The 13,224-nt window shown below is 60.9% G+C and overlaps 1 protein-coding gene across 1 annotated transcript in view; it reads right to left on the bottom strand.

Moving 5' to 3' along the window:
- SH3RF3 (SH3 domain containing ring finger 3) overlaps positions 1-13,224 on the bottom strand; it is a 218,669-nt gene that overhangs the window by 114,456 nt on the left and 90,989 nt on the right. Inside the window, exon 4 of the mRNA XM_061210569.1 lies at positions 3,650-3,881. Within this exon, the coding sequence (XP_061066552.1) occupies positions 3,650-3,881 (232 nt within the window). The remainder of the gene's footprint in view (positions 1-3,649; positions 3,882-13,224) is intronic.

The raw sequence follows: 13,224 nt of genomic DNA, 5'->3' as shown, positions 1-13,224 counted from the left end.
AAGACCCAACACAGCCATAAATTTAATAAATAAATAAATAAATAAATAAAAAACAACTCTAAAAGGGCTTTGCCAACTCAAAGCATCCCTCCGGCCGTGCAGGGCTGGGCGGGTGGGAGGGTGTGAGATGGGGACGAGCAGGGAGCTGTCACCGTGTCCACGGGTGCTGTGGCCTCTCCGAGGGGCCGGCGTAGTGATGGCGGGTCTCCAGTCTCCGCTGCAGGGCAGGTGCAGATGGCTCTGAGATGAGACACACGTGGGCTCCTAAGGCCACAGGGCTGAGGCCACACAGGTGATCCCAAGTGCAAGGTCCCTGCACCCAGCAGCCCCTGACCCCAGCCCCTCCCCATCACGTGGAAGGCACTGCACACGCGGGCCTCTGGGGACAGCTGGGAGCCACCGGCTGACAGAGCAGGGACGCTGCACTGTCTCCTTTTGTCTTTTTACCCGCACATGCCCAGCTTTTTGGAGTGGGACTGCTAAGAAGTTATAAATTGTGCTTTTCATAGCTGCTTTACAAGAAGTAATTATCCATTCTCTTCTTCAATGAAACAAAGACTTTGGTTTTAGAATGACTTTAATTAATGCAATTTTAACAGGACTGTTCAGAAGCTGACACCAAGGTAAAAACCTTGCTTTGATGCACACGCTTCAAGCCTTTTTAAACCTCATCGATCCCATCGCAGTGAAGGTTTTTAAAGGTAAGTTAGCACCCTCCATGGACTTTAGACACCCCTGCTTTCCTTGCTGAGTCCAGAAGGAAACATATCCAAACAACAAAACATTTCCTGGAGGCAAAACCAAGCTGGCCCGGACCATGTGGTCACTTCAGGTGACGAAACGGAGGCTGTTAGAACCAGCATTCCAGGCAGGTGGAGGGAATCCCTCAGGCTGCCATGTGGGGCGGCGGGGATGCGGAGGCGGGAGGCGTCTGGAGAGGAGAGATGAGAAAGAACAGGTGCTTGGGCGAGGGGGCTGCGCCCTAACCTAAGGCGGGGGGGGGGTGGAGTGGGCGCTGGTGAAACGCTTGTGTGAACACAGTGGGGAACACACGGGGGAGTCAAAGGACGGTCTTCACCAGGAATCACACCCAGGGGCCTCCAGCTCTCCAGGTTAATCCACAGACTGAGAGAAAGCAAGCCCTGGAAGAGCAGCCTGAGGGAGGCGTGGCCCAGCAGCTCCCACACCTCCGCTCCCCAAAATGGGCTCAAAGGTCAGGTCCCGGGGAGCCCTGAGGACCGCCCACCTCGACAGCGCTGCCCGCACAGCCCAGGGCGCCGGGACCGCTCCCCCCACCGGGATGCAAAGTGGCAGCAGCGCCCACCACTGGACGAGTCTCAGAGAGCCATCCCGAGTTCTCACTTTTCCCACGAGGGCGGCTTTAATGTTTCTTTTGAAATACCGAACACTGACCATCTCCTGATCAGATACCCCGCACACCTCCTGGGTGACTCGCACAGCCCGTCACTCTCAGAAACTGTCCCTGGACTTGCCATTCCTGCCTCTCCCACCAGAAGTCAGGCTCCCCGGATACAGCACAGCTCCCAGTGGGATGAGCAGGCAGGTGCCCCTCTGTCCCCTGTCCAGTGGGCTCTGGTCTTCGCTTTGGAGTCGAGAGCCCCAGCAGAGGCCCGCACGCGGAGCGGGAGGCCTTCACCAGGAGACGCTGGCTGCTCCGGCTCTGTATGTGTCCGCTGGGTGAGCCTCCCGCCACCAAGGCTGTGAGCGGGGCCCTGTGTCTGTCCCTGTCCCTGTCAGCCCCTAACGGGTCTGTCTCTTTCAAGGCTTCGATCGACCCTGGGGGTGGCTGGGTCCCTGCTCTTGATCTTGAGTGAGAGCACAGAGCACCAGGGCCCAGGGTCTCTCTCAGGGTGGGCTGGGCAGAGGGGCGAGCGCGAGGGGCTCTGTCCGCCTGGCCTCACACTCTGCAGCCTGCGTTCCAGCCTCAGGAGGAGAGGGAGCGAGGGAGGGGGAGGCCTGACCCTGCATCCAGGGAACCTGCAGGGCCAGATGACAGCTGGAATTAGCATCAGAACACCTTGATGGAAGGAAGACGGGAAGAATGGAATCCCTGAATGAAAACAGATCATTCGTCGTCAGGCTGAACAATGGATCAAGACATAAATAGCAGCTGCAACAGCCTGCACAGAACAGGCCAATTGTGCTCAAAATGGAGCGCAGGTACTCACAACCCTGCGGACAGCTTGGCACCACAGCCAAGCTCTGCTCTGAGCAGAGGAGAGAATCACAGTGAGCTGGACGTGCACTCCAAGGTCAAGATCTGAGCTGGAACCCAGTTCTGTGCTGACAACCGCGTGTGCAGAGACTGACAGAGACACAGGACACGAGGACGGAAGAGCGCCAGGCCCGTGCCAGCCTCGGGCAAGCGACGCAGCCTCTTAGCGCTGTGCTCTGCTAGGGAGCCACCAACCAAAGCCACCGCGCTGGCCAGGCACGGTAATAACCACTTGCATGAGTTCTCTCACAACACGAGATCCTGATGGGAACTCGGAGCTAACAAGCTAACGCCACCGGAAGGATTTGGGAGGGGTCGAAAGAGGGAGGGGACGCCAGCCCAGAATAAGCTCTGCCAACCTCCCAGAAACCCTCACGCTGGAATCCATCTTGGATGAGAGATGTGTGTGCCACCAGGAAGGGCCCTGAGTCAGACCAGATACAGGCCGAGAAAGATGACCGGCCAAAGACAACCCGGGAACAAACCCGATCACCGTGGAACCCGAGACTGCGAGCCGCGTGGCTGAGCAGTCCTCCTGGGTTCCCTGACCTGCTGCTCTCCTCCCGGGCGCCCCTTCCCCGTGAAGTCTCCTGCTTCGTCAGTACGTGTGTCTCCTCGGACAGTTCATTTCCGAGTGTTAGACAGGAGCCCACTCTCGGGCCCTGGAAGGGGTCCCCCTTCCTACAACAGCTTCAACATCGGGAAGACAGGCTCCCACCTCTCCCCGGGGACCCTGGCGGGCAGTCATGAAGGTAATTAATCAATCGATGACGTAACTCGTTACTGCCATCGGGGAGAAGCAGGTGTTCCAGAGTTCCAGGCGCCCCTGCCCTCCCAGCTCTGGAGTGGGAGAAGGTGAGGAAGCCAGGAAGGAGGCACGTTCACGAGGCCTGAGGCCGCCACCTCTGTCCTCTCCACACTGCACCCCCGAGGCCGGCAGGCCAGAAACCAGGCCCCTCCACATCTCACCCGCACCCCAGGACGAACACACGGGAAATACTACTGGTTTGTCTAAGCGGATCCCGTGGCCTCACTGGCCACCTCAAGTGGCCCAAGCACACGCATCCACCTCCTGTGCTCTCCAAGAGGGTGTGACGGGCTGGCCTCTGGGCCCGGCTCCCACTCCCAGGACCCGACAGGGGTCTCTGCCACAGTCTCCCCAGCAAGCCCCCTCCCAGGGCCTGCAAGCCCTGGACACACGGTGACTCCGGCAACGAGGGTCCTGCTCCCATAACCTGCAGGCGCCTGTCGGGCTGGGTGCCCGCTCCTTCCACCCGGCAGACCCTCAGCAAGGAGAAACCACTGCTCTCCCCATGGGGAGGCACAGGGAGGGCCAGGATTCATACATCCGGCCAGGGGGCAGGCTCCCTGCGGGGGCCGCGGTGGGAGGCCGGCGCGCTGGAACCCACTTACCTTGCTGAAGGTCAGGCAGTCCTTGTCCTGGTCTCTGTCCTTCATCTCGAAATCATAGAGTGCTTTGCCCTGGGGCGGGGCCTGGGGTAGGGGCCGCACGCCCTGGACGTAGCTGGCGGGCAGGAGGCCGTGGTACCAGCGCTCGTCCACCCGGTGCCGCAAGACCATGACGTCCCCCTCGCTGAACCTGAGGTCCCCGGGCTCCTTCCCCTCACAGCTGTGCAGGGCTTTGCTGGGGGACGGCTGGGGAAGGCTCTGGAAGCAGAACACAGCGGTTACTCAGCAGCTGCCCACCCGGCCCGCCTGGCACCTGGCCTGAGGGGCCCCAAGTCTGAAAGCCCAGGTTGGGGAGATACCTCAAGGGAGCAGCCCCCCATTCCAGGAACACGGGGCCAGGCCCTGCGGGACAGGGGGTCTGCAAAGGGTCCCGCGACAGGCCCCAGACCTCCACGCGGGCTGCCATGCTCTGCAATGGAAGGACGCCGAGGAGGGCGCTGGGAGACCTTCATCCGAGGCGCAGAGAGAGATGGGACCCCTCGCCGGAAGGAAACGGAATCCCCCCGCCCGGGCTCTGGCTCCAGAAAGTTTTACTCACTACTCCGTGCTGACCTGTCATACCCTAGGTGCTATTTCTATCCGCCAGATTTCCGACAACTACCATCCCACAGCGTCCCTTCCCTGAACCTCCACGGCAACTCAGAACGTGCGTCCAGGGGCTTTTCGAGCGGAGGAGACAGACTTGCAGGACCGTGCTGCACCCTCCCATGTCACTGCCTCCCAGCCAGGGGCACGGGCTCGAGGTCCACAAGGGACCCCCAGGGCTGGGAGCTCTAACGAGGGGTTCCGGCCGTCACGGACCCCTGCCCCCCGCCCGCCATGGCTCCCAGCTTCCTGAGGCCACGGCAGCCTCGTCCACAAGTACAATTTCAAGAGCCTGAGACAGGATCCTCTTCAGGTCATGGGATGCTCCCACTCTCCTGTCAAAGGTCAGCCAACCCACCCACCCGTCTGACCTGCCATCCGGCCACAAGCAGAGCCCTGGGCTCCCTGCTCTTCAGCAACGAGAGGTCCGGGCTTCTCTCCCCCTTCTCTGCAGCAGCCAAGTTCCGCTCAGCTGAGCAGCCTTGCCAAAGGTAAGCTGCTCCCCAGGAAGAGCACACGGAGCCTCACCTCGTCCCTGTGTCCACACCCAACGGCTCCCCAGCAGAGGCCGTGTTTCCTCCCCAGGGCTGCCCGGCCAGGATCCCTTTGCTACTTGAATCCACCTACACCGAGGCACGAAGCCCGAAGCCGCTGCATACAAGAGGCTCTCCGAGGAGACGAGACAGTGCGCAGGCCGGTCTCTGCGCCGATGCCTCCGCAACACCCGGGACGGCAGTGGAGAGAGGACCTGCGGCAGAGGGACGCTCGGCCACCACCAGCCAGGGGCACAGCAGCACCAGAGGGCTTCCCTGGAAGAACCCAAGGGGGAAAAGCCACAGCCAGCTCCGTGCTGGGGCACGACGGGCGAGCTCAGGGAGAGCCATGGCCAGGAGAGAAAGGGAGCCACGCGACTCCACGGCCAGGGGGCAGCGAGCCCTGCCGTTGGCGCTCCATCAGGACACTCGGTCCCCCCCACCACCCCCCATCTGGCAACACCTGGAGACATTTCTGGTTGTCATACTGGGAGGTGGGTGCTCAGAACGGGCCCACCCAGAGCTCCTGGCTGAGTGTCCGTCCGAACCCCGCCCCGCCCCTGAGGTTAAATTTCCCAAAAGAAAGGAGCTTCCTCGTCCTACGTGAACTTTCAGTCCTTCACAACTAGAAGCCTTTGTTTTCGCAGTGGGCGTGTTTCACCGGTGACCCTGGAGAAGCTGGGACACCCATCAAGGTAAGAGGTGTCGGGGGACCTCCTGCCGCCCTGGAGCGTGGGCTCGGTGAGCGCACACCCCCAATCCTTTTACATCCCCCCCCACAAGGGCCACGCTCGAGAGCTGCTCTCTCACAGCCACAGATGGAGGCCAGCTGGGAATCCTCCCCACTGGGGAATAAATGAGAGCAGAAGGGCCGGACCCACCCTCCCCGCCTGCGGGCCCTGCGCCCACCACGCCCTCCCACGCCCCCCCACGCCGTCCCGTGCAGGGGACGCTGAACTTCCACTCGGGCCTGCCCACCACCCCACCAGCCCCGATACAGAGGCCGCGGGCACGCACAGAGGGTCAGCGGAGGGGCACCGAGGTGCCGCCCCGGCTCCGGCCCGTGTGGCCCGCACTCCAGACGTTCAGGGCGGCTTTGTCCTCCGCCGATTCTGCAGAGCGGGCATGGCCCCCCGAGCCGGTCTGCGTGCGGGCCCCGGCCTCCCGGGCCGGCCTCTACCAGCCTCTAGGCTGGCTGTGACCTCAAAGATCTGCGCTTCCAACTTCCCTCCCACGAGGTGACTTGGGTCAACCCAACTGCAGGCGCCACAGCCCTGCCTGGCCCTGCGCGCCTCACCCCCGCCGCTGAGGGCGCGCTTCTGCTGCCCCCGCGCCCGCCTTTCCCTCAGCTGCAAGCGCGGCTGCCCCCGCCGCCGAGGGCCCTCCGGGGACCCGCGCGCCCCGCTTCCACCCCACCGCCCGGCCCTCCCCTCTCCTGCCTCGTACCTGGACCCCGCGCTCTCCCCCTCCTGGGGTCCGCAGGGCGCCCTCCGCCCACCGTGGTGCCCCCGCTAAACCAGGGCCTCCGGAACAGGCCGCAGCGCTTGCCCGGCCGCCCCGGGCGCTCCTGAGACACGCTGAGGAGAGGCGGGTGAGAGAGCGGCCAACGACAGATGTGTCCTGGCAACCGCTGGGAGCCGCGCGCCTTTGGATCTGGGAAACGCCGGCCCGAGCCTGGGGTGAGCGGAGGAGAGGCGCCAGTCACCTCCCGGGCAGGGGCAGGAGCGGGTCTCTGCCTCAGCCTCAGGCAGCCGCCCTGACCCCGAGGTCAGAGCGCGGGGCCGGGAGCCAGCAGGCAACCTCACCGGCTCCGGCCGGCCTGCTGAGGCAACCACGCCCCGTCCTGCTCCCGCCGGCCAACCAGGAGGCGGCGAGAGAGCGAGGAGGCGGGAGCAGGACGAGCAGCTTGGGAGACACCCCTCACTAACCCCCGCCCCAGACCGCCGAGACCAGGGGGCGGAAGCCTCTCTCAGACTCGGGCTGCGCTCCTGGGAGGGAAGAATAAGAGACGCCGCTAGAGGGGCAGCTGCCCCTGGACCGACCTCCCAGCCCGGCACCGCTCAGAGCCGGTGGCTCTCGGCACCTCCGGCCTCTCATCTTCAGAGACCTTGATGACGTGAGCTGATGAGTCCCCGATGAGGGCCCCGGGCAGGCGGACGCTCTGACAGGGGAAGACTCCACAGACGTCACGGCAGCAGCCAGAGGAGCCCTGAGAGCAGCCCCTGGCCCAGGCCGAGGACGTCCACGGGGTCTCTGCAGCCGGTCCCTCTAAGGCCTCACCGCGCACTCCCCTCGGAGGAACCGCGAGTCCAACGCTGCCATGGAGCCCCCCTCTGGAGGCTTGAGCCGTTCAGGAAACAAAATACAATAAAAGGGAAATGAAAGGGAAACGCAACTGGGATGCCTACAGGATAATTAACACAGCCACCCCGTGGGGCGTTCGTGATAATTAAGACAGATGCCGTCAATCTCACGGCTCACGACTCGGACGTGGAGGAGCTACGGGATTTCACGCGTGCACAGCAGCCCCAGCTCTGTCCTTCACTGGGATCGACGTGTAGGCGGGCTTTGCAGACGCCCTGCTTGCACCAGGCTGCCCACGAGGCTCCCGAGGGGGCTGCCCGGGGCCGGGTCTCACTGCCCAACCCCCCAGCAAGTTGGGGTGAAGAGTGTGGACAAGGAACTCACTCAGCCTTTAGACCCTAAGGACGCACCGGTTCTCCTCCCACGCTGCTCCCCAGGCGGCACGTGTTACCAGTGGAGGCCCCGGGACTATCTGCCCCCAGGACAGATACCACGTGCTTTCGTTTGCTGTTGCATCCCTGACCCTGGCCTGGTACAGATCACACGCTCAAAACACCTACCCAACGGATAACCCTGTGGGCTGCCAAGCCAATCCCCAGACTAGGGCCTGGCTGAGGGCCTCGGGCTGGAAGGACTTTTCCCAGGATGGGAGGTCCAGGATCCATGCAGCTGTAAATCCTGTTGTTAACACCGGCCGGGCCCAGAGGACCCGAGGAAATCCCAGTGACCATTCAAAGAGGAGCCAGGCTGAGCGAAGGCTTGGAGATGGAGACCCAGGGCCCGGCCTCCTGGGGGAGACACAGCCGGGTGAGGTCCCTGGAGCGTGAGCGGGCCGCAGGGGGAGAGCGCCCAGCCCCAACCAACCAAGCGTCACGGGATCTGAGAAGGCAGCAGAGACAGCCAGTTGTCCCCCGGGTCCACCTGATCCTCCTGTCGGGGAGAACGTTCCAAGTTTCAACTGGGGCCAAGCTCACCAGCTAAGAACCTTACCTCCCAGCCTTGCTCGCAAGGAGCCTTGGCCACACGTCAAAATCCCAGTCAATGGAGGCAAGCGAGAGGGACTTGTGCCAATTCTGGGCTGTGTTGTGTTTGGTAATGACATTTTTTTTTTTTTTGAGTCTTTATCGAATTTGTTACAACATTGCTTCTCCTTTTTTTTATGTTTTGGTTTTCTGGCTGCGAGGCATGTGGGAGCTTAGCTCCCCGACCAGGGATCGAACCCAAACCCCTCGCGTTGAAAGGTGAAGTCCCAACCACTGGACGCCAGGGAAGTCCCCTGTAATGCCATTTAGAAGGAAATTCCAATTCCTGTCACTCCGCTCCTGTGGCTTGAACAGCATGGTGGGGGTGGGCGGGGGCAGCTTTTCCCACCAAGATTACACTCCAAGCAAAGGAGGGAAGGCCCCGGGTCCTCAGATGATGCTGTGGAGCAGAGCCTGGATGTCACGTGAAAAAAGGAAACTTTATCCTGATTGAGCCGCCATGTTTTGGGATCTTCTCATCAGCAGCTTAGCCTGTATCCTGGCTAATCCGAGGGATCTGAGGTGCGATTTACGATTTCTATGCTCATAAGCGGTTTTCAAGCCAAAGCGTTTACTCTGACATCGCCGTGGAGGTTGTCACATGTATACTTTCCTTCTAACACAGATGCTCTCAAATTTACAATTACCTGAAAAGGCACATGTTAATAATGTATTTAACCAGAACATCCCTGTTTGTCTCCCAGTTTACAAATTTCACCTGTAATGAAGCTGTCACTATATCACACTCCAGCTGGGAGGTCCCTGGGTTTCACTTTTTTTTTTTTTTTAATAAATTTATTTATTTATTTATTTTCATTTTTTGCTGTGTTGGGTCTTCGTTTCTGTGCGAGGGCTTTCTCTAGTTGCGGCGAGCGGGGGCCACTCTTCATCGCGGTGCGCGGGCCTCTCACCATCGTGGCCTCTCTCGTTGCGGAGCACAAGCTCCAGACGCGCAGGCCCAGTAATTGTGGCTCACGGGCCTAGTTGCTCCGCGGCATGTGGGATCTTCCCAGACCAGGGCTCGAACCCGTGTCCCCTGCATTGGCAGGCAGATTCTCAACCACTGCACCACCAGGGAAGCCCTGGGTTTCACTTTTATTGTTGGTTAAATTTCAAGTTCCTTCTTCCCTTTTTCTTATTAAAAGCTACCCTTGGATCCTGGCTCTTTCTTTGACCCTTTCGTGCTGTTGGTTTCTTCCTTCCTCGTGTTTGGACGCTCGCTTCTCCGAGAATTTATGGAACAGCGCACTGCACCAGGTCCCGCACCAGGCTCTGTGCTGCAGGGAGTAAAACATCCCCCACCCAGAAGGTCACGGAAACACGCGACTGAGACAAGTGCACAATGTGTCCCCACGCAGGTGGGCGGAGGGCCCACCAAGGGCTGCCCTGTGATGTGACCACGAGGGCAGAAGCTGCCTTTAGCTGAGTTTCATGTTTCAGCGAGATTAAGGAGGCTTAAAGAGCCAACGTACCTTTCTTTTTCTTCTTCACCTTTTTTCTTCCTGCTCCCAGACTCGGGCAAAGGCTGTCTCTCAAGTTTCTGCTCCACTCTCTCGGCGGCAGATTCCCCCATGTTCCTGCTGTTCTGCTGGAAGGTGGTGAACTGTCAGGGGAGGTGGGATCCGAGGGGGACCCCTGGGCCTGGCGGAGGCGCCCCGCGGCTACGGGCATGAACGGGGCTGTACGGGCAGAGCCACCGCTGCGCCAGGTCAGGGGTGCGGCTCGCGCGCGCTCTGCTCCAGTGAGCTGATACAACCTGATAACAAAACCATCCTGTCGTAAGAAGAAAAAAGCCTCTTCGAATGGCACCCTCCTCTTCGCAGAATTTATGCTTCAGCACTCAATTCACCCTTCCGAGGGCGCGAAGCCCGTGTCTAAGCCACCGCGGAAGTCCGGCTGGAAAGAGACAAGGGCTCAAAACCCAGTCCCGCGGAGACGCAGGTCCCAGTGAAGGGAGAGAGCGACTCGGGACCGCCCTTAGAAAACGCAGCTCCTGACAGAAGTGGCTCTGTTTCCACTTGGGGGGATGTTTACGGCCCACATGCGTGGAGATGCTGGGAGTGAAGATAACTGTGCCGGACAGCGGGCGCACTCACACTGGACAGTCCACACGTGGCCGGGCTCGGGCTCACGCTGACGAGGGTCCCCGGGGACACTGCTGGCGGGGCCACGGTCGCCTTCATTCCGTGACACGAAAAGGTCCACCACTCGGTGCGCGCCCTTAGGGCCCGGCCCAATCCCAAGTCCACTGAGGCCCGCGGGCGTCAAAGTGCCGGCAGCTCCCAACAACACGGCTGTGTCCCTGGTCACCGGCTTTTCAAAGTTCCCACAAGACCAGAGAACGCCTGCCGCATGGTGGCCGACACGGCTTCACAACGCTTTGTGTCGACTGCAAGCTCCCTGTTTCTGGTCTGTCCTGGTGGCCATCTCCGCGTTTCCGGTCTGCGTCTGCAGCAATCTCCCCGTTTCCGGTCTGTCTTGGCGGCGGTGGCCGCTTTCCGGTCTGTGTCCGCCGCAGTCTCCGCGTTTCCGGTCAGTGTGCGCGCTGGTGGAGTCGCAGCGGGAGAAGCCTCCCAGGCGCCCTCGTGCCGCAGTCTCTGGGGCGGGGGGGGGGGGGGGGGGGGGGGGGGGAGGCGGCCTCAGATCCTGGCGGCCCGGGCAGTCGGGGCTCAGCTCCTCCCCACGAGGGCCCCTCGGAGCCTCCACACGGAGGAGCGCGGAGATGTCCCTGAGTGGCCTGACGGCGGGCGCCCGCCTGCGCTCCCGCCCGCGACCAAGGGGAGGGCGCATCGGCTCCACGAAGAGGCGCCTGGTCCCGCGTGGGCGCCAGCCGGAGGGCGGAGGGGACACGCTGATCCAGGAGCGGCGCAAGGCAGGCCGCCCACGCGGGAGGCGAGGCGGAGACGGGCGGGGCGGGCTGGGTTCACTCCAGCCTCGCGGACCCGGTCCCCGAAGTGCACCGGACGGACCCTGCCCCCCCCCCCGCCCCCCCGCGCGGGATGACCCGACCCAGGACGACCTCCAAGGCGGCCCTGTGTTTGTGTTACATTCCCGCGCGGGAGCGCGAGCGCCAACAGCCTGGTTCCTCGCCCAGGAGCCCCTGCTCCCCACGCACCTTCGTCGCAGGTCCCTGGGGGCTGCCCCGCCCCATTGTCCGCCCACGTGCCCCACAGGTCCCGGAGGCAGACCCTGGGCCGGTGCTGGGCTTTGCTTCCCACCCACCCGCATGGGGAGGGGTGCTCCGTAACGCCCGGTTCACAACGAAAATCACAGTTCTTCTGACAAGTATGGAAGGGTGAGGTAGAAGGTCAAGGGGAGCAGCGGCCAGCTTCAGAGCCCGAGTTTCCCATCATCCCGGGGCAGCAGGGTGCCCAGCCACGTGCGGAGCAGGCTCTCTGCTCAGCCCTGGCTCACCCACCAGAGGTCATCAAATCCATCCTCCCGCATTTCCCAGGAACACCAAGAGGCTAAAACTGGTGGTAAGTAAGGAGCTTTTTGTCTCTTAATGGAGAAGCCTCTAGGGAAAAGAGTCGTAGAGGCTGCTAAGGCAAACAAGTGTTCCAGGAGCCTGGACGTGGTCCTAGAAAAGGCAGACACTTCTAAGCATAGAAGATGGCCAATAAGGAGCCCACCTCGCCACCAGAAATACAGGTCAGATGGGTGCAGAGAGGACGTCCCGGCCTGGCACTTGCACACGGCCCGCTCTATATCACATCGGATGGAAATCAGATCAGAAAAGTCTAACCCTCGTGTGACGCCCTCTCTCCCCTGCTTTGCTTCCAGAGGACCCCCTTTATCCTGACTCACAGTCACTGTCACCCCTTCGTTGTCAGGACCGGCCGCTTTCTCCTGAGCACCTGGGCTGCACCCCTTACAACCCACCGGGTCCTCACAGCAGCCCTGTGAGGCTGGCCTTTGTTACTGATGCTCTGCAGGCAGGAAGCTGAGGCACAGTGCAGTTCAGTAACTCGCCCGGGGCCCAGAGGTGGTGAGGGTGCTAGGCGGTCTGCCTCCCAAGCCCAGGGCACACCCGCCACTCACGCTGCTCCTGAGAACAATGCGACCGCTTATCTAGCTGCTACCCCGAGCCACGCACGCCAGGTAACCTGATTACTGCTCACAGGAACCCTTTGAAGTGGGAGTCATAACTACCACTTTTTAAGTAAGAAAAGTTAAGAGGCAAGTCAGCTCCAGGATGTCATGGGGCTGGTTAAGAGGGGGCCAGCTCTTAGCTCTTCACCACCACCCACCCCGGAGAGAGGGGGGCCCCCAACAGAGCCCTGATCCTTCTCTGTTTAGTGTGGAAGGAAAAGGAAAGGTGGATCGTTGACCATTAGGCTGGGAGGATCCAGACCTGTGTTTGCATTTATCCAGTTTAGAGAAGAATTGCTCATTTTTCCACTTTCTGGGAAGACACGCCCAAACTGCAGGCTGACTGTGAGAAGCTCCTAGTCACATTTTGGACAGTGGTTACCAAAGGAGAGTGTGACGGAGTCCCTGGAGGGGTCTGTTTGGAGGCGTGCATGCCCAGGTGCTCCCCGCGGGGGATGAGGGGCTCCCCCCCAGCCCCAGGACTGTTCTGGCCTCGATCCAGGGATGCTCAGCCAGTCATATGTCCGACACGTTCCACCCAGCCTCCTGCGGGAAGTCCACTCACCAGAGCCTGCATTATGGGGTCAGCGAGGCCTTGCACTAGGATCTCCAACCACCTTGGAAGAAGGCCTGGGTGTCAGGAAGGAAAGCAAAGGCTTCCCATCAGCATCTGTCCTTTTTTCAGGAAGGGAACTAGGGGTAGATGGTTCCTTTTAGGCCCTTATTTCAGCCCACACTAACCACCACATTATCTTTAAATACTTTTTAAAACATCATTGTTTCAATGCTACCAAAAAAAAAAAAAAGAGTAATACAGGAAGGTAAGGGAAAAATAAGGTATTTGTAAATATCCAGGTTTAAAAAAAAATAAGTTTCCTTAGGAATCCAGCTCTGAGGGCCAGAAGGGAGACCCGCGTTAGAGCAGATCCCAGGCCTTGGAGGAGTTTGGGGGTGGCTGTGCATCAACATGTTTAAGGGCCTG

This window comes from Eubalaena glacialis, chromosome 14 (assembly GCF_028564815.1).
Source record: "Eubalaena glacialis isolate mEubGla1 chromosome 14, mEubGla1.1.hap2.+ XY, whole genome shotgun sequence".
NCBI lineage: Eukaryota > Metazoa > Chordata > Mammalia > Artiodactyla > Balaenidae > Eubalaena > Eubalaena glacialis.
The sequence above is the reverse complement of the archived record's forward strand: the minus strand, read 5'-3'. Positions and strand labels throughout refer to the sequence as shown.